Source organism: Castanea sativa, chromosome 1 (assembly GCF_040712315.1).
Source record: "Castanea sativa cultivar Marrone di Chiusa Pesio chromosome 1, ASM4071231v1".
Classification (NCBI taxonomy): Eukaryota; Viridiplantae; Streptophyta; class Magnoliopsida; order Fagales; family Fagaceae; genus Castanea; species Castanea sativa.
Window position 1 is genome coordinate 54485982 of NC_134013.1, and position 22016 is coordinate 54507997.

Sequence of the window (22016 nt, forward strand, 5' to 3'; positions counted from 1 at the left end):
TTGTCCACCTGCAGCAATTCTATATTGATGCGCGTCACGTATTACCTCAGCAATTCTCCCTTTGCCTGGCATATGTTGAGAAGATGCCTAGTTGGCTTCTTGTGTCGTTGTTCGCCAATGAAATGACGAACAAAGCCTTTGCTGAGCTAATCAAAATTTGCAATGGTGCCTGAGGGCAGCTTGCCAAACCACACCCTGGTTGCGCCCTTCAACATTGTTGGGAAGGCCATGCATAGTATTTCGTTTGGGTTCATCTATAAAAGCATCAAAGTCTTGAACGACTCAATGTGATCTAAGGGATCTCTTGAGCAGTCAAAGGACTCTAATTGGGTAAGATGAAACTTTGGTGGGAGTGGATGGTTCAACACTTTTGTGGTGAATGGTGAATCCTTCCTACGGATCATTCTGTCTAAGTTCTCCACGGCTCTGTCTTTTACCGCATTCCTAAGTTTGTCCATCTCCCTTATCATGTTACGAAGCTCGCTCTCCATTCTAGAGGAATTTTGTTCTGATGTTCTCAACCTCCTGTTCGCCTGGCTATTCGATCCTTCCTCATTATGGTTTCCTTGAATCCTCTAACTCTCTTCTTCATTCTAGTTCTCCATGATCCGTTGTCATTCCTCATTCTGGGATTCAGCGGCTCTCCTCAGCTCTTCATTTTGGCGAGTCACTTCTTCTAAGCTGGCTGTTAGGGCTTGGATTTGCTGTGCAGCTAGTTCAGCATCCATATCGTGCTACGAGGTTCTCTTTTGTCACTTAGGGAAGATGGATTTGAATGATCAGCGTTTCCCACAAATGGCACCAAACTGATGATGCAAGAAATCACCAAGTTGAGGCCTCGTCTCACTGGATGGACGATCTTGTGGTTGGTCATGTCTCTGGTGCAAACTTGCACGAAAGCTTGGGAAAGAAGTGTAATACACCAGTGTGGTGTTTGCCAAAAACACTCTAATGCTTAAGTTAGAAAGGAAAAAAAAATGATGTAGAGAGAAAAATGACTTGGAATGGTTTTTGGATGAGTATTTGTGTGTGCCTTTGGATTATGTTGTTCCTTTCTTTTATAGTTGTTTTCCTGTCTTTATGGATAATGAATTCTAGCATTTATGAGCAACAACTAGTATGTCATCAATGGGAGTCCTGAGATGCACAGCTCACTTGTGACCGTTGCTCCTTCTATTGCGTTTTATCATCAATGTGTGCAATAAATGTGTAACACTTGTTTGGATCGTCATTAACATTGAATGATGATCCCACATTATTTTCTAACTCATCAATGGCTATAAAGTACAAACTCTCTCTCTGTCTCTCTCTCTCTCTCTTATTATATTCTACAATTGAAGTCCAATTTGTGTCACATGTCTCAAAAGTTTTACTAATTTTGGTGCCAAATGTGGGACCACAGCATAAATATCCATCCAAATATTCATTGTATTTACAATAATGCAGAAACCAATGAGTCCAATTAAAAAACGTTTTAAAAAGTGAAACATTGTTTCATGTTTCATAGATTATGGAGAAACAAACACAAAAAATTCAAATATATGAAGAGAAAAATTTGAAAGCCACCACCACCATAAGGGCCACTACCCACTGTTACACTGGCCTCCGCTCACCCAGATGACAACTTTGCCATGGTTTGACACAGCTTTGTAGGTTTTATTCTCTAAAATTGTTTGGTTCATTTTTTATTTTTTTATATAATTTGGTTAGATTTGATTAGTGGGTTTGATTGTTTGGTAGGTGAAAACAAATCCTAGGCTATGGGGAGTTGAAATCATAAATCTAAGAGTAGAGACAACGAGATAAATATTATTCAAAAAGACATCAATATTATTCAATAAAGATGGTAGGAATAGAGGTTCGAGAATGCACCAATCTTACTGGATCTAACTTTAATTAATTTTTTTCAATGGGTTTTGTGAGGCCATAAACGCATAGTGGTGATACAAAACAAGATATATGCCTATCGTCTGCATTCTCGTCCAGGACAGTTGTAGTAGCTCTTATTTATAAAAATAAATCCCTCTTTCCAAAAAAAAAAAAGTAAAATGCCGTCCATGATCAAACTTCACCTATTTTGATATGTAGTATAGATTGTACTACAATTTGATTTCAAGCTCATGTGATTTTCTTTTTTAATTTATGGTAAAAATAGAAATTATATTGATAAACAAAAGAAAAATGTATACAAAAGAAAAGCACATCATGTAATTAACATAAAGAAGAATAGGACTAATATCAGCAGAGGATCTTCAAACAAAGAGAGCAGTGTCATGAGGACTCGAAGTGTAATCTGGCTGAGCAACAACTGAGCTAAACTTTTCAAACCAAGCTCGAGGAGCCTGCTTAAGGCCACAAAGAGCACAGCAAAAGCGACAAACTCAACGGCCTGAGTGAGTATTTCCAAGGGGTGGTTGCATGTACACTTCTTCTTGGAGGTCTCCATTAACGAAAGTATTCCTCACATCCATTTGATAAAGAGGCCAACAACGAAAAACAACCACAACAATGAGACATTTGACAAATGTAGGCGAGTAACAGGAGCAAATGTTTCCTCATAGTCAATACCATATTCCTGAGTAAAGCCCTTGGTAACTGGGCGAGCCTTGTATCGTTCAACAGATCCATCAACCTTAGTCTTGATCTTGTAAACCCACCTACAACCTACTATAAACTGACCAGGAGGCAAATCAACCAAATCTCAAGTGTGATTTTATGAAGAGTATCTAATTCTTCGGACATAGCTTGCTGCCAAAGAGGGTTAGTATGGACTTCACAATAGGTGTGAGGCTCATATAGGGTGGCAAGAATAAAAGAGCAATGATAATCAGTGAGCTAAGTAAGAGGAATGCGTACTTAAGAAGATTGACGAAGGTTAGGACCAACAGAAGGCTCAGAAGATGATGGTGCCACAAGATCCAAGACAAGCGGGTCATGTGCCAGGGAAAAAATCGGAGATAAGTCTTCTAGAGAGGCAACCAATGTTGGACAATCCTCCACAAGTTCAAGATAAAGAGGGAGGAAAAGATCAGTAAAAATGGGAGACTCTAAGGAAGATGACATAGGAAACTGCTGAAGACTAATGAAAGGACAATAAACCCAAAACTCAACACGACGAGAGACACGAAGGTGATGAGTTATGGGATCATAGCAATGAAATCCCTTTTGGGAGACACCATAGCCAAGGAAGCAACATAAACGAGCACGAGACTGGAGCTTAGTCCGTTCATGAGGAGGAAGAGAGATAAAATAAGCACAGCCAAAAAGCCAAAAAGAGGAGTAGTTTGGGGGGTTGACTATAGAGGAGCTCAAAGGGTGATTTGTTGTATGTGGTCGTGAAGGGATACAATTAATGGTGCAAATAATAGTGAGTGCAGCCGCACCTCAAAAGCACTCAGGAATTGAAGCAGAAATGAGAAGGGTGCTGACAACATCAAGAATGTGATGATATTTTCATTCTACACGACCATTTGTTAAGAGATGTAAGGATAAAACCGGTGAGGGAGAGTACCATTGCTATCTAAAAATGATAGGAAATATTTATCATTATATTCTTAAGCATTATCTAACTGAAGGATCTTAACGATGTGATTGAACTATGTTTCAATCATTTTAAGAAATGTTTGGTAAATAGACACAAATTCAGGCCTATGGTAAAGTAGATAAATCCAGGCATATCGAGAAAAATCATCCACATATATGACAAAATATTAAGATCTCCCCTCAATGGGAACCGATGCAGGACCCCAAATATTAGAATGTATAAGATCAAAAGGTGTAGAAGAAAAAGAGTCACTATTATTAAAGAGCAATTTTGTTTGTTTGCCAAAATGATAGGAAGTACAATCATAATTTGGAAACTGAACTAAACTTAAATGACCTTGAGAAGCTAACAATTAAAGACGAGATAATAATGTATGACCAAGACAAGCATGCCATAAATCAGGTGAAAGGGTGGCAGTAGTAGTAGCAACAAAAACAACTTGTGAAGGAATCTTCAAATCGTGAATCTCAACATACGTTCAACCTTACGGCCTATCCCAAGCACTTGACTCGTCCGAGGATCCTGCACATTCACACCATAATCAGTAAATAGAATATCTACTCCTAATTCACAAAGTTGACCAATAGAAAGCAAATTAAGGGACAACTTTGGAATATAAAAAGTGTCACTAAGGGATAAATTAGGAGAAGAGATTGTTCCTTTCTGACTAACAGGCATAGGAGTTTCATCAGCAATATAAATAAAGATGGGATGTGCTAAGGATGCCTTATCAGAGATTTGTGATTCATTAGGGGTCATATGGTTACAACATGTAGTATCAAAAAACCAAGAATGTTTACCTGAGGCGCGTAAGTTTAGGATAAAACTTGTTGAACTACTACCTCAAGGTTAGCTGTAGTAAGTAAGGAAGCCGAAGATGGACTTGTAGGAACCAACAAATTTGAGGGACACATAGTAGTTGCTCGAGGAAGGGGAGTTTTGTTCTACTCTTGCATGAATTTCTATAGTTTGTGACAAACAGAAATATCTTGGCTTTTGGCACAGAAAAACTCGCAACGAGTACCTTTGGAGGATTGAGAGGTGGGACACCTAAAGTTTATTCGTGGAGGAGAAGTGAAGTAGCAATGGGAGGCTGTAAAGGAGGAGAGAGTGTAGGCAACACATGATCAGATGATGACATGTGATAAGTAGGCCAACGGTTCTTCTCAGAATAGAGCTCCTTGATTGCAGCATCAAGAGAAGGAGTAAGAAACCGACTAAGCAGAGAAGCCCTAGTAGGTTCAAAATCTTCATGTAAACACATCATAAAATGCATAAATTGCAATGATCCCGATATTTGACAAAAAGCTCAATGTCCTCTCGATACAATAGTGGAGGATTTGCAGTAAAGAGTTGCTCCCCACATAGAAGAAGTTTGAGAATAATAATTAGAAATAGACTGACTTGTCCCTTGGCGCATTTAATAAAGCATTGATTCAATATGGAACTCTAGGCTTGAATCATTTGTGCAATTGTAGTGATTGGATAGAAATATCCAAGTAGCCTCAACAGTACCAAGACAAGGAAAAAGACTATGGATGGAAGGTACAGAGATATTGATAAACCAAGATAAGATCTTTCTCTGAATACTCTCTCATTCTTCTAGGCGTGCTTCATAATCATCCTTTGTTATAACAGTAGTCTTGGAAGAATCGGCATCAGTTATGCCTTCAGACTGAGGTATTGGTACTGGCTTGGGAATCGAACCGATTACATACCTCCATAGTTTGCAACCCTTAAGAAAAACAGTCATGTTTTGATATTTTGAGACCATGCATGATAGCTAGTAGGACCATCCAAGATGATGGTGATAGGACGTATAATGTCTCGCTTTTTTGGTTGAGTAATAATGAAGAAAATGACCAAAAAGATGGATTTAGAGACCTCGAACGAGGAAATGAGGTCCAAAACCGGAATCTACACAAAAAAACTGTGCAAGATAAGCCTTGTTAAAAATTTTGACTTTTTAGTAAAAAGTCAATGCCAGGTCAACGATTAATGCTTAAAGTCAATGGTCAATGCTTAGAGTCAACAATCAACAGCAACTGGTTAACAAATGACGTGTGCTGATGCAAGACACTAACGTAGGTTGATGACATGGCAAGATGATGTCACTGATGACACAAAATGATGTTGCAGAGTGATGACGTAACCCTAGGGCTGACATGGCGTTACACAGACTGGTTTGGTGCGTGGTGGCTTAATTGTGACACGTGGGAAGTTATAGTGGAGCGTGGAGGCGCATGAACCACTCCCAAAGAACTTTTGGCAGTGCGTGTAGGTGTGTGAGAAGCCGTCTTGGGATTTTTTTTGGCTGGGTTTTGCTCGGGATAGTCTGATCTATCAATTCGTAGTCATGGTTCAACGATTTGATGGGACAAAAGACTTGATCTGAGGGTTGCATTGGTTGTGGCTTGACGGCGGTAACTCTCTTCTAGCAGTGATTACTAGATGAAGGTGAGGGCAGCTAAAGAACACTGAAGATGACCGTATGTACCAAAAAGTCAGAGAAATCGCTTTGATACCATGTTAAGAATATAAAGTGAGAGAGAGAAAGATTGAATAGTATGTATATTGATGCATATTCTGTATAAATAACACTGCACAATAGAGAGCCTTATATAGATTATATGTATCGTACAAGTAATATGAATATACTACAAGTATAATATACAGAGCTAAGCTCGATTGGATAGGCTAGACTAAACTATGTACTAACACCTTAAAATAGGTGAAGGGGGAGCAAACAGATAAACTAAACAGTTCGGACCAGAGGAAGCAAAAAAATAAGCATAGAGAAAGACTGATAAGAGTCATCTATGGTACTCTTCTGTTGGGGACATTACACAAAGTGATGATGGAAGAATAAGGTTAACACACACACAAAAAAAAAAAAAAAACAAACAAACAAACAAACAAACAAACAACAAAAAATAGATAACTTGGAGGCACATTATCGTTTTCTTTAGACAATATTTGCTCTCCTACACTATTGTTGTTAAAGGGTTATCATAAATTTGTACCCAGGATACAACTAAGATGTTGGGTTCTATAAATAACAATTCTGGAGAATGACCACAGGATTTCAAGTGAACGTAAGCTTCTATTTATACTCATAGGGTTATATTTCATCAAAAGACATGTATAGAGAGTTAAAATGTTTCATAAAACCATTCAGAAGGCTTAAAACCTCTTCAACCTTTCTGAACAGTCACTAGAAAATTCTGCAAAAAATTCTTCAGAAAATCCTATTTCAAGATTTTCGATCGGTCGATAGTTCATTTTCGATCGATTGAGTGCTCTTTTCGATCGATTGAGTGCTCTTTTCAATCGATTGAACAGGAATCGAACAATGATCGAGACATCTAGGAACTCCCGGATTATTTTCTTACCATTTTCGATAGATCAAGCCAACGTTTCGACCGATCGAAAATGCTGAATTTCAAATTTTTATTTAGAAAATTCCAGAATTTGAACTTTCACTTTATGAAACCATATTCTCTAAACTCAAACATCATTATTACAACCTAACCTTGTATACACTTATATATACAACATCTTCAAGATAGCCAACAGCACCATCCAGGATTCTCTTCGGCTGGGCTTGAGTTTTCTCAAGATAGAATTGTTCCGAGCATTTCAAATCGCCCAAGAAGTCACTGCCCATCACTCAAATTCCCGAGTATCCAGCTTTCCTATCATCTGATTGAATAGCAGGAAAAAATCTTAGACATCGTTTCGGCATTTTTGGAGCTTTCCTCTAAACAGAGCCCAGACATTCATCGCAAGAGGACATTTCCTAAAGCAATTAAGTGGCCAATAGTCAATAGATTCGGGTTTGTGGCAGCAAACTCCACAGGAAGGGTCATGTGATTGTTGATTCATATTTCATACCACCACATGACTATTGACCACCACATATATTAATTCATAATAATTTATGATGAAAAAATTATATAAACCTCATAATTACACGGACAAAATGATTTTTTTTTTTTTTTTTTGAGAAACACTCACAAAATGATAGTAAATTCTGTAACATCATTTGTTTTACTCTTGCTATAAGGAATATTATCAAAACGTTTTTTTAATAATAATAATAATAATAATAAGGTTTTAATTTTTAAAAGAAACAAAGTGCAATGAAACCTATGGAGTAACGCAAATAAAATTCCTTGTAATTGTTATTATTTTGCTCTATACCCTACCAATCACAATCGGTCGTACATCACCTTTTCTTTTCAATAAAGTAATCAAAGTTTAAAATAGAAAAATCTAAATACATGACATTCTATAATTAGTGATTAAAAACGAAACACTATTAGAGTGACACAAATAATACAACTATGAACTATTGACGCAATAGTTACTCCACAAATACAAGTTCTTGTGGCAATGGCCGATGTTCAAGTCTTTAAGAATAAGCTTCTCATATATACACACTTGAATTAAGTTATAGTAAAATTTCTAAGCTCAAAAAGCCCTTAAATTTGCAACATGAACCTCATAATAAAACACCCTCATCTGCAAAATAAAAATTGACTTTTATCAATAAATACATCCATTAATATTTTTAAAAAATTTTCATAAAAAATATATTTTTTAAATTAGAGCAGGCCAACTGCGGGGCACATGGCTTTTTGAAGATGTATGATATCTTATCTTCAATACTTGAGTAGTTCTAGAACCACATATTATTCCGAAATTTTTTTGCCACAACTTTGACATGGCAAATTGTGAGCGGTTAATCATCACTTACACATAACTCTACAATTTTTTCTTCAATCACACTCTACCGCGTTACTAGTGTGACAAGAAATTGTGAATATTTTTGCGTTCCTCGCCTCTTTCTTTGATACCGTTTGTACATGACACAAGTCATGGCCAAAATGGGGTTTTACCCCTTTTAGCAAAAACAAGTAGCAAAATGACCATTTTCTAAAACTATTTAGCCATATGCCCTTATTTTAAACTTGATTTTCTAAAAATCGAGTTTCAATGAAAAACTCGATTTTAAAAAAATTGAGTTATAGGCATAAAACTTTTAAAAAATCGAGTTTTGCAAGTAACTCAATTTTCATTAAATTGAGTTTTTTATTGAAACTCGATTTTTAGAAATTTGAGTTTCAAAACAAGGGCATATGGTTTTTTTTTTTTTTTAATACAGAATTTCAACCTATGGCATCCACTCCTGATGATAGCTCTTTATCATCAGACTAAGACACCAATCAGTTTTTGGTGTAGGCGGGGATTGAACCCCAGATCTCTTATATAACCATCAAAGACTTTACCAGTTGAGCTAACTGGAACCCACAACAGGAGCATACGGTTAAATAGTTTCAGAACAGAGCATTTTGCCACTTCTTTTTGCTGAAAGGGGCAAAACCCCCCATTTTCTCCCACAAACCATAAAAGGCAAAACCTTATAGGCTGGACTCATTTATGGGCTGGCGTACTACGTACTAACGAAACAATTGGAGCACTGGCGAATTGTGTCTCAATGAAAATTTTTAGCTTTACCAAAAAAATATGAATAAATAAAAATAAAAATTTTGCTTGATTAAGTCAACAAATAGAAATAAGAAGGCAAAAGAACAATAATATTACTAAAAATCTCCTATCAAACTAGCCCTTAATGTATTGGGTTTTAACTTTTAATGGGTCAAACCAATACATTTGCAACTGAAAAATGTCTAATGTTAACATGCGGAGAGCATTATCCATTATTGGGTTCAACGGATGCCAAGCAAAATACACTCCAACTATTCATGATTTACACATAGATGACTATACTAACCTTCAACATAAGAAAATGCAAACAGCAATGGGCACCGAATTATTCATGAAGATAATGGGCTTAGTTATGCATCTTGTTTACTTTCAGCTAATCCATGTATCTTCTGAATCCAGAAAAGATGCCAATGTGATGAGATCCATAGCTTCATTTGGCTGAAAAGGATTAGTAGCCCTCCAATTCTCAGGCTTCCCTTCATCCATTAAACCTTTAAGCTTGGCATCACATCCAGAAACTGGCAAATCCAACACAATGTCACGTACATTGATTTCATTCGTTTGGTGGCCATCTGAATTTCGCACATCCGATCTCAAAAGGTAATTTATATCCAAATCTATCAGAAAGTCAGAGATATTATTCTCCGGCTGAACTGAAGGAAATAGGTTCTCACTATTCTCATGAGGAACTATATTTTCATTGAACACTTGATTATTATCTGCTTGCCATGGGAGGATAACCTTTGTGCACCGCACTGCTTTTGGTCGAATCACAGGGTGAGCAACCGGTTTTATTCCTGGATTGGAATCTGATGTCAACTTTCTTATCCTTCTACTACTTTGTTCATGAATCTTGTCACCTTGCACCCTCTTGCTTAAAATGGTGTTACAGTAATTCTTTATCTCATTGTCAGTTCGTCCTGGTAATCTCCGAGCAATGAGTGACCAACTGCAACACTCGTTACACGACTTTTAGTTTGTAAGCACATTAATTTATCACTTTATAGTGTGAAATTTGGGAGGAGGGTGGGAAATTTTCCCCGGACCCAAAGGAAAAAAATGCCTTGTAATCTGTGGGATTATTTTTTATAGTTCAATTGATTGACATTTCATAATGTTTTTAATGAAAACATTCAGGGCTCCTTTATAACTTAAAAAAAAAAAAAAAAAAAACTCTTGCATGCAAAATGAGTTTCTTTTACTTGTTTACGATTTGCACATTTGTGGATTTTATAAATTCTTCTCAAAATTAAATATACTGTTACTTATGTTGATCTTTTATTTAATACTTGTTAAAATTATCACTATATATTATCAAATTTGCAATTAATAGCAATGTGTAAGGTGTTGTTTATCATTTCTTTATAAAATTATTATAATAAAAAAAGTGTTGTTTATCATATAATAATAATAATAATAATAATATATTTAATTTTCTTTTTAATCTAAAATACATTTTGGTTTACTCTGAAGAAGTTAATAAAAACTTTATACAATATTTTATAGGCAAAAATACAAAACTGACCCTCTAAGTTTCACATTTTGTCATTTCAGCCTTCTAAATTTTAGTTTTGTCATTTCAGTCTTTTAAATTTCAATTTTTATTAATGTAGTATTCTGTCAAACATCTGTTAAGTGGTGCTGTTAACTCTTTTACCTTAATGTGTCCGTTTTGGATTTTTTTTTTTCCTGACCTGTGACAGCAAGAAAGCACAAAGCAGAAACTTTCTTCAGTTTAGATCTAAGAACTTTAAACATTGATCATACCAAGATCCTGACTGTTAGACAAGTTAAAAAGCAAGCCCACATAGGAGACAACAAAATATAGTCCTCCGTCACCGCCACCAAAGGCCTCGAAGTAGTCAAAGCTGGAGCTCTGGACATCGAAGAAGACCTCAGAGCCTTCTTCGTCGACCACTGGGAGATCCAGGACCGGAATGGAAGTGGTGCGTGAGGCATGGAAGCTCTCGAATATCTCACTATAGTCCTTGGCGCATGGCGAAAGTGTAGCAGCCACTTTGAACCTCAGTGGCCCGCCATAAACATCGTCGTACAAGCTTCAGCCTCTGTCATTGGTATGATCAATTACCTCTACCATGTGGGTAGTGGCTACACGCAACTCAGAACCATCTTTTAAGTTGAGAGTCGGCTTGAATGCCATGCTCGAGGCAGTAAAGCTCCCAGGAAGCATCGTTGCACTCTCTCATTTCAGGGAAGGGGACGGTGTTGTTCCCTCCTTTTTTTTGGTTTAATAACAGATTTTATTTTCTTTTAATTATGAAAATTAAAAAAAAAAAAAAAAAGACTTAACGGCACTACTTAACAGATGTCTAACAAAATATTACATTGACAAAAATTAAAACTTAAAGGACTGAAATGACAAAACTGAAAATTAAAGTACTAAAATGATAAAAGCTAAAAGTTACAAGGTCAATTTTGAATTTTTGCCTATTTTATATGAAGATCATTGTTAGGCATATAACTTTTTGAACAATGTAGTCAACTTTTCATCTCATTAAGTTGTGGAAAAAATTATATCGCTAATATTTAAATAAAATTATTTAATTTATATATTTTTTTATGAATAATTTACTTAATCTATATTTAAATATAAAAACCATTATTTAAATCTATTGTCTCAAATCTCAAATTATATTGAACCGGCTCCGGAGGAGAAGTAGATTTCCCATACCTGTTACCAAGAAGCTTATGTAGTTTGATAATGAGATCTTCTTCGTCCTCAGAAAAGTTGCCTCTCTTGATATCTGGCCTTAGATAATTCAGCCAACGAACCCGGCAACTCTTCCCACATCGCCGCAGCCCTACAAAATAAGAAGTAAGTGTCAGTGTGAATAATCGACAAAAGAGAACCACTTTGAGAGAAGTGAGAATATATAGTGCAATATTGTTAGAAGTTAGAACCAGCTCTTTGAGGCAGGTCTGTCCATTTCCCTTCGCCATGGATTTTAACGTAGTTTTTCAGGATGTTATCTTCCCATGCAGACCATGCTCCTCTGATTACACCTTTCGGACAGCATGGCCTCCTTTCCATTTCTGCTCTCTCACAACACTTTTTTTTTTCTCTCTTTTAGGCTTTTGCTTCCACTACTCTACAAGGAGTTCCAAACCTTCTTGTATAAATTCGCGACATAAAGCATGGCACATCTGAAATTATTATTATTATTATTGTAATATTCATGGCTGTAGCACGTTTTTAGCGTTTAGCACCAAGTTAAAAAATTGCCCGTGATCTCATCATTATTTGAAAAGAAAAAAAACGTACAAAACAGATGTTTTTTCTCTCTTTTCTTGGGGCGGCATACACTTTTTCGTGCAGCTCTCTCTATCTTATTGATTAAAAATATAAAATGAGAGTCATGGCTTAATTGAAAAGACAAGCCATTATATGGGCTTTTATTCCATGTGAATTGGAACACCAAAGGTGCAATGAATTGTGAAAATTCACATGGTATGAAAGTTTAACAATGTTTCTATGAAAAAGAAAAAAAACGTTCAACAATGACTTGTCTTTTCAATCATGCTATGTTTCTTAGGACGAATTGTGAAGATTCACTCGGTATGAAAGTTCATCCAGTGACTCGTTTTTTCAATCATGCTATGTCTCTTGTTTCATATTTTCAATCAATAAGAGAGAGAGCTGCGTGAAAAAGTGTGTGCCGCCCCCAAGAAAAAGATACACAATTTTTTTTTCAAATAACTACAGGATTACAAGTAAATTCACCAGTCGTAATTTGTTTACATGGCAAGTTATATGCAATAAAGTTGTAGATTCACACAGGTTCATCACTTTTTGTAAAGATAATAGTTATCTGATATAATTTGCAAAACCAAACCAATCTGATTTGAGACTTATCATTTATAGAATTGTACAACTGTATGAAATTCAAATACAAGAAGTTCAAAATATAAATAACTCTACCCTATCCTATCTCATCATATCTCAATTTAAAACTCTGTTACAATTCAAATCAAGTGCTGAAACATCTATCTACAGCTGCCACACAGATCAGATTTAAGTTTGAAATTTATGCAGCTACATTACAACTACATGGCAGCATTATGCAGTAGCTATTTTGTAGATGAAGCACACCTACACGGCACCATTATTTTGGCTGGCAAATCTTATCCTTAACACTCCTCCACAAGCTCAACCGTGTTGGAAGGATGTTGAGATTGGTCCGAAGCATAGCAAACCGAGAAGAAGAAAGCGGCTTGGTGAAAATATTAGCTAATTGAAGAAAAGGTGTTTCATTAAAACTTGACACTAGTTGCTATCGAGGATTAATGGAGAAGCTCGACACAAGCTCCATCTATCGAGAATTACAATTTCAAATTTCGCAAATCTGAATTTCAGCCCATGATGACTTGAATGATTAGGGTTTCTCTCTCTACAACCCTAGTCATATATAATGCTTATTTTAAAAGTCATCAAGTACAAAAACAGAGATATAGAACTCATATACTTTGTGTGAAGCTATTGCGTTTGTGCACCATAGGGTTTTGTAACTAAGTGCTTCCTAATCTTCATTATTTATGAAGTGAAGAAATTTGCAGTCAACAACAATCAATCAAGTTGCTGGAGGTAGACACGAACTTGTAACCACTGCATTATTGATTAGTGGATTCTTTGGACTGATGACCTTAAATTCACTCAGGGGTGTTTTTGCCTTGTGAAAGGTTTTCCCTATTTGTCAACAAAATCATCGAGTTATTTTATTTTTTGATGCATATTAGTTATTTTGTGATTTGTTTGTGCCTCCATGATTTGCATGTAATTTGACCTAATTAATCAACTAGGGTAATTAAATTAATTAATCGGGCTCAATCTATTTTAACCTAACAAGTGGTGTCAAAGCGGACACATTCTAATTAAGTTTTAATCTTTGTTGTGTGATTCGTTGACCCCTTTTGGTATGGATCATGGACAATCCCTTATTGTACCTCCTTTATTTTATGGTACTAACTATGAATACTAGAAAGTACACATGATAGTTTTTTTGTAATCCTTAGATGAAAAGCCTGGCTTGCTGTCAAAGTTGGATGGACCAAACCAACTGAACCGCCAACATCATAGGATGATAATAAGATCAAAGCTGCAAATTTCAACAGTCGAGGATTGAATGCATTGTTTAGTGCCATGACTAACGAGGAGTTTAAGAAGATCTCATCCACTGAGGGTGTTAAGGAAGCATGGACAATCCTTCAAAACACTTCTGAGATAACAAAACTGTAAAAGATTCCAAACTTCAAAGGCTTACCACTAGCTTTGAAGAAATAAGGATGGATGAAGATAAGATGTTTGATGAATTCTATGTCAAGCTCAAGGACATAGTGAATTCTGCCTTCAACTTAGGTGAAAAGATTCCAAAACATAAGATTGTAAGGAAAATCCTTAGATTACTTCTAAAGCAGTTCCATGCTAAGATCGCCACCATAGAAGAGTCAAAGGACATTGACACCATTCCTTTGATAGAGCTGGTTGGAAATCTGCAAACCTATGATATATGTTTAGTGAGTATGAGCAAGGGGAGTGAGAGCAAGAATATAACTATAAAAGCAAAGAATGATGAAGGAGATGAGTCGTCTAAAGATGAGAACTCAAGTTTTAAATCTTACATCACCAGACAATTCAAGAAGTTTATCAAGAATGCGAATGTCAAGGCAAGAGATAAGGATTGCAAATAGTGTGGATTTTCTCAATCCAGGTCTTAAGATAGAATCAAGAGAGAATCCAAAGAAGTTGGACAAAGTAGCAACACTCCAAGTGGTCCAAAGTGTTATAGGTGTCAAGGATACAGACATATGAAGCAAGGATGTTCCTACCTATCTCAAGTCGATTGGCAAGAGCAAAGCCCTAGCTGCCACCTTGAGTGATACTGAATGAAAAGCAAATTTGGAGGACAGTGATCAAGAAGGAACATTCATGGCCTTCGCAATAACTATGGAATAGCCCAAGGAATTTGAAGAACTTGTTGATGAGGAAGAAGAATTGATGGAGTCAAATTTTGAGAAGATGGATGAAAAAAATGACATCCATACTGCCTACTCAAAACTTTTCAAGAATTCTGAGAAACATGAAAAGCTTTATAAGCTAGCTACAAGGAAGCTGAGTGAAGTGGAGTTGGAACGAGAAGAACTCTCTACTAAATTAGATGAAGCAAATCAAACCATTGCAGTGCTAAGGTTTGAGAACAACTTCCTGGTAGAGAAGACCAAGAAGTTGGATGCAAAGTTGTTTCAAGTGAGAGCTCAACTAGAAAGAGCTTCAAGTGCTAAGCTGGATGAAATGCTCAACTTTCGAAACGCTATATCTAATAAAACTAATCTCGGGTATGATCACTCCCTCTCCTCTTGTAGTACTTCCTCTAGTACTTTACATAATGTCATTTTTGTTCCTCCTACTTCAAATGCTAAATCTGAGATAAATGGGCCTAAGATAGAATTAGCTAGTGAGGATAAACATGATAAAGGCAAATCCATTCTAGGAGCACCTCCTATGATTGTTAAGAAAGAGACTAAGCAGAATAATCATCACTCTGCTAATAAGAATTCCTAACTTAAGAAACCACATTTTTGTCATCACTATGGAGCATCAGGACACACCCGTCCAAATTATTATAAGTGGCTTGCTACTTAACAAAGCAATATTGTGTCATCCTTTGGAAGTCAAAATCAATTCCAAAATTCTTTGGCTCCTCTTGGAGAACTTCTTAAGGTTGTTCTTTTTCTAACAAACTTCAATGGGTTTAATCCTCCCTCTTATCCACCTAAGCAGAGATCTCAGTAAAAGAAAACTTCTCCTTTCTCAAAATCTCATGTTTTGAAGGAAAATGACTCATTTAAGTGATTCTTTCACTTATCTTGCATTTCTATTGAGCATTTGTTGTTTTGAGTCAGTCTAGTTTTATTGATTTTTAATATGCTTGTTTGTTTGTTGTTTTTTTTTTAAAGGAAAAATTTTGAAAAATACAAAAACAGTGTGTTTGTGTATACTGGTACTGTGTACCTTTAGATGGTCAAATAAACTAAATGGGATTAGAAGAGGGTCTGGGCCTTTTTGAGATTACTTGTTGAGTTTTAACGTGTGGCGTTGATCATTTAGGTAAAGATTGAGAATATTTCATTATTGGGACCAAGGATCTCAACCAGGGGCGGAGCTAGGGGGTCGAGAGGGGGCATTTGCCCCCCCCCCCCCTACCTCACCCAAACCCCACCCCCTAAATATATATATCTTTATATTTATTATTTGCACTGTATATGTTTTTGTTTGCTTTAAGCTTATGGTCTTCAACTTTGCAATTGGATGTAATTGTGCTACGGGGCTGTCATTCTTGGCTCCACTTGTAATAAACTTTTCTCGGCCGGTGATTAGTAAGAAGCTCTTTTAACTTTGTATAATAATGACTATATATTGATTGTTTTTTTTTAATCTTTTACTTGTTTGAAAAATATACTTGTAGTCACCTATGAAGTATCTCAAGTACAACAACATTTATACTAATTCTATCGTTACGCACAAGGAAAAAAAAAACACTTAACACTTGCATTAAATTTTATATGTTAATCAAATTTTTTTGTTTAATTAGTTCAGTATTTTTTTTTAATTATACTAATTAAAATAATTGAAATTGATCTTGTCTTCAACTCTTTATTTTCATCTTGCCCCCCCTAAATTAAAATCCTGACTCTGACATTGACCTCAACTAAAGGCTAAAACAAAATTTGATATCTACGTATATAATTATATCATATAAAATATTGTTTTACCATCTAAGGAATAATTATTGATTTTAAATGAGGCAGTATTACAATTATGTTTGGGTAAATTATATTTTAGAAAATTATACTCTCACTTGGAAAATTATTGAATATTCTAAGAGTACAATAAATGCGTACTTCATTCTATCACATGAATTATGAGTCCCATTATAAATTTAGTTAGTGGGACTCACAATTATGTGAGAGGGAGAAGTATGCATTTATGGTACTCGAGAGTATCCAATAATTACCCCTCTCACTTGAAGTTTGTATAAATGCAACATGCTCTCTTAAAATGTGAATTCACTAACAAAATATTCTATTTTAAAAAAAGATTCTTCCTCAGACTATGAATGAAATGACACCCCTCATTTAAGGTATGTATAAATTAACAGGAATAATTTTTTAGAATAGAATGTTATGTTATTGTAAAATGGAGTGTCATTTCATCAAGCGGTTGGGTGGAATATCATTTCGTAAAATCTAAAGGGAGGTTAGTGGTCTATGGTAGACTGAAGTTTGGGCTCTTAAATTAGCCTTGATGTTTTTGATGGTGTCAGAGGGATTGGTAGAGGGTGAAGGTTTTCTCAGTTGGTGTTTTCACGAATATTTGCATGCTATTGGTGAGATGGAGTGATGAACAACTCATCAATGATTAAGAGAAGTGGTAAAGGAGGGAAGGCTCTTTAAGTCTAAGAGATCAGGTGCCAAAAAGATAGTGTTCAAGGATCTTGATCAGATACGGTAGTACAAATTTTTGGTGCACTCCCCATCTTCAGCGTTCCCCTTTCACCCAAGAGTCCCACTCCAACAGGCCAACAAATCCATAACCCACTGAATTCCAAACATACAAAATACCAATGACCAAAAATTGTGCGCATACTCAGAATAAGGAAGCAAATGATCCATAGATTCCAGATTAGACATTTAGAGTGCGTTTGGATTCAACTTATATTTTCCACGTTTTACGTTTTGCTTTTTTTCTTTTTTTTTTTTTTCTTTTTTTTTTCTTTTGCAGGGGACAAGTGCACAGTGCGCGGGACAAGTGCGCAGTGCGCGCACTGTGCATATACTGTGCACGCACTGTTTATGTATTTTTTTATTAATTTTTTATTAAAAATAGGTCCTGCATTACTATTCACACATTTAAAAATTATTTTACTACAGTGTTTTTAGTTTTTAGTTTTCAGTTTTCAGCAATAAGTTCTATCCCGCATTAAGGTGTTTTTAGATACCGCTTATTTTGCTGAAATTGAAAAATTATTGCTAAAAGTACTGTAGATAAAGATAAAAATTAGTTGAAATAGTACAATTAGGCCCATAAATAGTGCCAAAAAGTGCAGTGAAACCCATAAATATTAGCAAAAAAATAAGCTGAATAATAAAATAATTTTTATTTTTCATTTTAACCCAAACGCATACTTACACATCCAACTATGGTTATCAAAATCGCAGTTTGAAACATAGGACCGCATGATTTTATGATTCCACATCACCAAATGTTTAGGATCACACTAAGATGGTAAAAATAGTAGGATTGTATGTAAGATTGTATGAGATCCTACCAAAATATCAGGTTGTTTTTTTTTTTTTTTTTTATGGGATAAATTTTTTGTTTTGATGAAGCTTTAGGGGATTTTATTTTTCTATGTTGTGATGGTATGACTTTTTATTTTTATTTTATTTTTATATAATTATGTTAACCTAAGCAAATGTTTTCTAGTTTCTAGTTCACTTGTAATCAAAATGAAAAAATGTTCATCATTTCTAAATGAAGAATTTATATTGACTTTGCTACCTTTTAAGCAATAATGTTGTTAAATTTTTTTTATCAATATACCAATTTGTGTTCTAATATTACTAAAATATTTTTCTTATATATAATTTTATTAGCATGCTTGTATTTGTATATAAGATTAATTGATTTTTTTGAGCATGCCCTATAATTGTTGCTGAGTGGTATAATTTAAATAGTTTAGTGTGAAATTGTATCTTGATCTCTTTTGTAATTCTAGTATACAAATATATAATGTCTACATAGACGATGAACTGGACTATGATGATTAGAATGGTGATTATAATAATCCTAGAATGAGAATAATTAAATGTCCACTTTATCTTAATATTCATCTTGCTTTTAAATTTCATATTTTAGTTAGCTAGTTTCTATTTGATAACTTATTTTGGATTTTAAACTTGGAACTTAGAAAATATTTCCAAATGTGTTGATAAATATTTTGGATTTTTTTTTTTTTTGAGAAACACGCGCGCGCGCACACACAAAAATATTTTGATATTTGGTTATTAATTAAACATTTATTAAAGTTTTTACATACATTGGGTCAAAACTTAAATATAATCACCGTAACAATACATGACATGTAAATTACATCATATGATGCAAATCTTTGTTTTTTTATGGATAAAATCACAATTTATGTAATTATTCAACATACAAAGTCATTATTAATGTATTTTTTTTTTTTTTTTGCTTTAAATCTAAAAATATATAAGATCTTACGATCCACGATCTAATCATACGATTCATGATCCCAACTATATACTACTATTCTATGTAGAATCCCAAGTTTGACAACTTTGCATCCTAACACCATTCAATAATACATGTATGAAGTTTCAATATTTTTTAGAATGACATATATTTATAGGTCCCAGTATGCGAATTCCAGCACCTAGACCGACCGGAACACTGAAATTGTTTTTAAAATAATACCAATACTGACCGCCAGCAAACTTACCCCCGGCTGAAACCACTAGTTTTGATCAGCTTTGGTCAGTTGGGTTGGTTTTACAATGTTTATTTACAGCCACCCGAGTCCTATGTCCCCAAATACCTCCTCATTGGCTCATTCCTGTTTTTCAAATCTCCCTTCAACATTAGAGTGGCAATCTTCCTTGTCATTCATACAAGAAGTTCATGAAAATGCATGGTTATAGAGACTGACATCAATATTCTTCTTTTTATTATTGGTAAGTTACACATGCACTCAATTGGTCTTGAACCCACAACCTCACCCTCCATCCCATTATTATGGGAGAAAAGTGTCAATTGAGTTATAGCTCATTGACTGGAATTGGCATCAATCTTTGAACACATAAATCATGGTATGCAGAGTACAAGAAGTTCACAGAAGCACAAAGGCCAACAATTAGATAAAAGGTTTATATTAGGTATGCAGTTCATATATTTCCTAGTTATGCAGTTATCACTGAAAGTTCTATTTCATCTTCTATTCAAATTTATATGTTCTTGATTTAGAATTTTTATGAACAAGTAACTTTATAAATAAAAAACAATTGAACGATAATCTTAAAACAGAGCATGACACCCAGAAACTACAATAACACTTTAAGAAAACAAAACTTAGCATACTCCTCTGCTACAAGCCTATAACAGCTACAGTCAAATCCCCAACCTACAAAGCCAATAGGGCACCCTACCTTACAACAGTACAAAACAGAGCAACAGTATAAACAGACCTTGCTCTAAGCGCATACAAAATCAATGGAAGATATGTTCCAACCAACTACACAGAGCCCTATCTCATAGAATATTTGGCACTATTTAACAATAACTAATCTTCCATCTTACATCATGCTTAATATTGTCCAACAATAGCTTCCTTTAATAAATTATTGTTATTATATATTCTGGCATTGCGTTGCACCCAGATGCGATACATTGCAACAACCTACATTAGCTTGAGCCTTGAATAGAGTAGCTCTAAATTCTCCTATCTTCAAGCTTATGAGCCCCCACTAGGAACACTTACACCAAGAGGAGCCAACTTTGTCTCACGCAGACCAGCAACTGAAACCAAATTCTACTACTGAAAGAACTTTCAAAACACAGGTGATCTCAAATCTCAATTGTGTTTCTACAAAACAAACACAAACAACACATCACCAACAATCTGTTTAAAAAGCCTTTCCCAAGCTGATTGCCTAATTAGAAAATCTAACCAACAAATATGAATATTTGGGAATGAAAGGATTATGCCTTTCCACGAAATTACTTCTTTATGCTTGACTCTAATTTCATTCCAAGCAAAAGAATAAGTGTAGGCACCAGATATAGAAATTACCCATTGCACTAAATCAACATTTCCCATGTATCCTACTTATGCCTGCTTGTAGGAGCCCCATCACTTCAGGTCGATCATGGGGGCAAATCCAGTGACAATCCTTTAACATACTAGATACTTTGGCATCCAAGGAACTGGCAGCTTTAACAAACAGTCTATGACCAAACTTGGGCTAAAGCACCTTCAGGATGCCAATTGCCGAATGTCCTCTCACCAATACCAAAGGAGTGTTTAACAATGGTCTAGCAATATCCCAAAGCTTAAGAATCTCCTCCAACAACCCCATGAACAGCCTTGCGCAACATACCAGAAATTTCTACTTTTTTTTTTTTTGATAGGTAAGAAAAATTGTATTAAGAAAAACTACTTCAGTAAAAAAAAAAAAAAAAAAAAAAGTAGGCAGAGAAACAGCACAAGTGTCAAAAAGAAAACAGAAAATTATGAAAAGAAGAAAGGGAATCTAAAAACAGCGGAATGGATTCCCTAGAGGTAAATCTCCACACGCGAGACCAACCAAACAAAGTTCCGGCAAATACAGCTAGGAGCTTATCCACTGTAAACGCCAAATCTTCAAAAATTCGATTATTTCGCTCCCTCCAAATAATCCACATCACACAATGTAGTACCAAATTCCAAATATTTGAAAAGTGCTTTCCCAACCAGTTTCTCCAACCTGCCAATAACCTTCTTGGGTAAAACCCAAGTAACACCAACCGATCTAAAGGCAAAACTCCATAACTGAGAAACCTCCCCACAATGCAACAGGAGGTGAACAACACTCTCCCCGGCCACTACACTGACAGAGGCCACAACAATCCATAATAGTAACGCCCTGTCTCTTCAAATAATCATCTATGAGAATCTTCCCCCACGCAGCTTTCCAAATGGAAAAAGACACTCGTCGTAGAGCCTTTATACCTCAAATGCTTTTCCAAGGAAAAGTAACAGAGTTAGAACCCCTCAAAGCACCATAAAAGGACTGTATGTCAAAATCCCCCTTCGACCCCAAACACCACCTCATCCTATGAGAGTCCTCAATAGGAGAATTTTGTGACTCCAAGGTATGAAAATAGGCC

The 22016-nt window shown here is 35.4% G+C and overlaps 2 protein-coding genes across 3 annotated transcripts in view; both read right to left on the reverse strand.

Moving 5' to 3' along the window:
• The window catches only part of LOC142621482 (stress-response A/B barrel domain-containing protein UP3), a 55712-nt gene that overhangs the window by 31379 nt on the left and 2317 nt on the right, over positions 1-22016 (reverse strand). Inside the window, exon 2 of one of the 2 annotated variants that reach the window (XM_075794733.1) lies at positions 20545-20733. The exons of the other annotated variant lie outside the window; for it this stretch is intronic. The gene's annotated coding sequence lies outside the window, so the exon portion shown is untranslated. Of the gene's footprint in view, positions 1-20544; positions 20734-22016 lie in introns of those variants that run through there. 2 annotated transcript variants of the gene reach the window in all.
• LOC142622518 (transcription factor MYB1-like) lies at positions 9128-12107 on the reverse strand. The gene is made up of 3 exons (XM_075796004.1): positions 11978-12107; positions 11748-11877; positions 9128-10004 (listed from the first exon to the last, which is right to left on the reverse strand). Exons 1-3 carry the CDS (start codon positions 12105-12107, stop codon positions 9425-9427), a joined length of 840 nt encoding a protein of 279 aa, XP_075652119.1. The 3' UTR covers positions 9128-9424.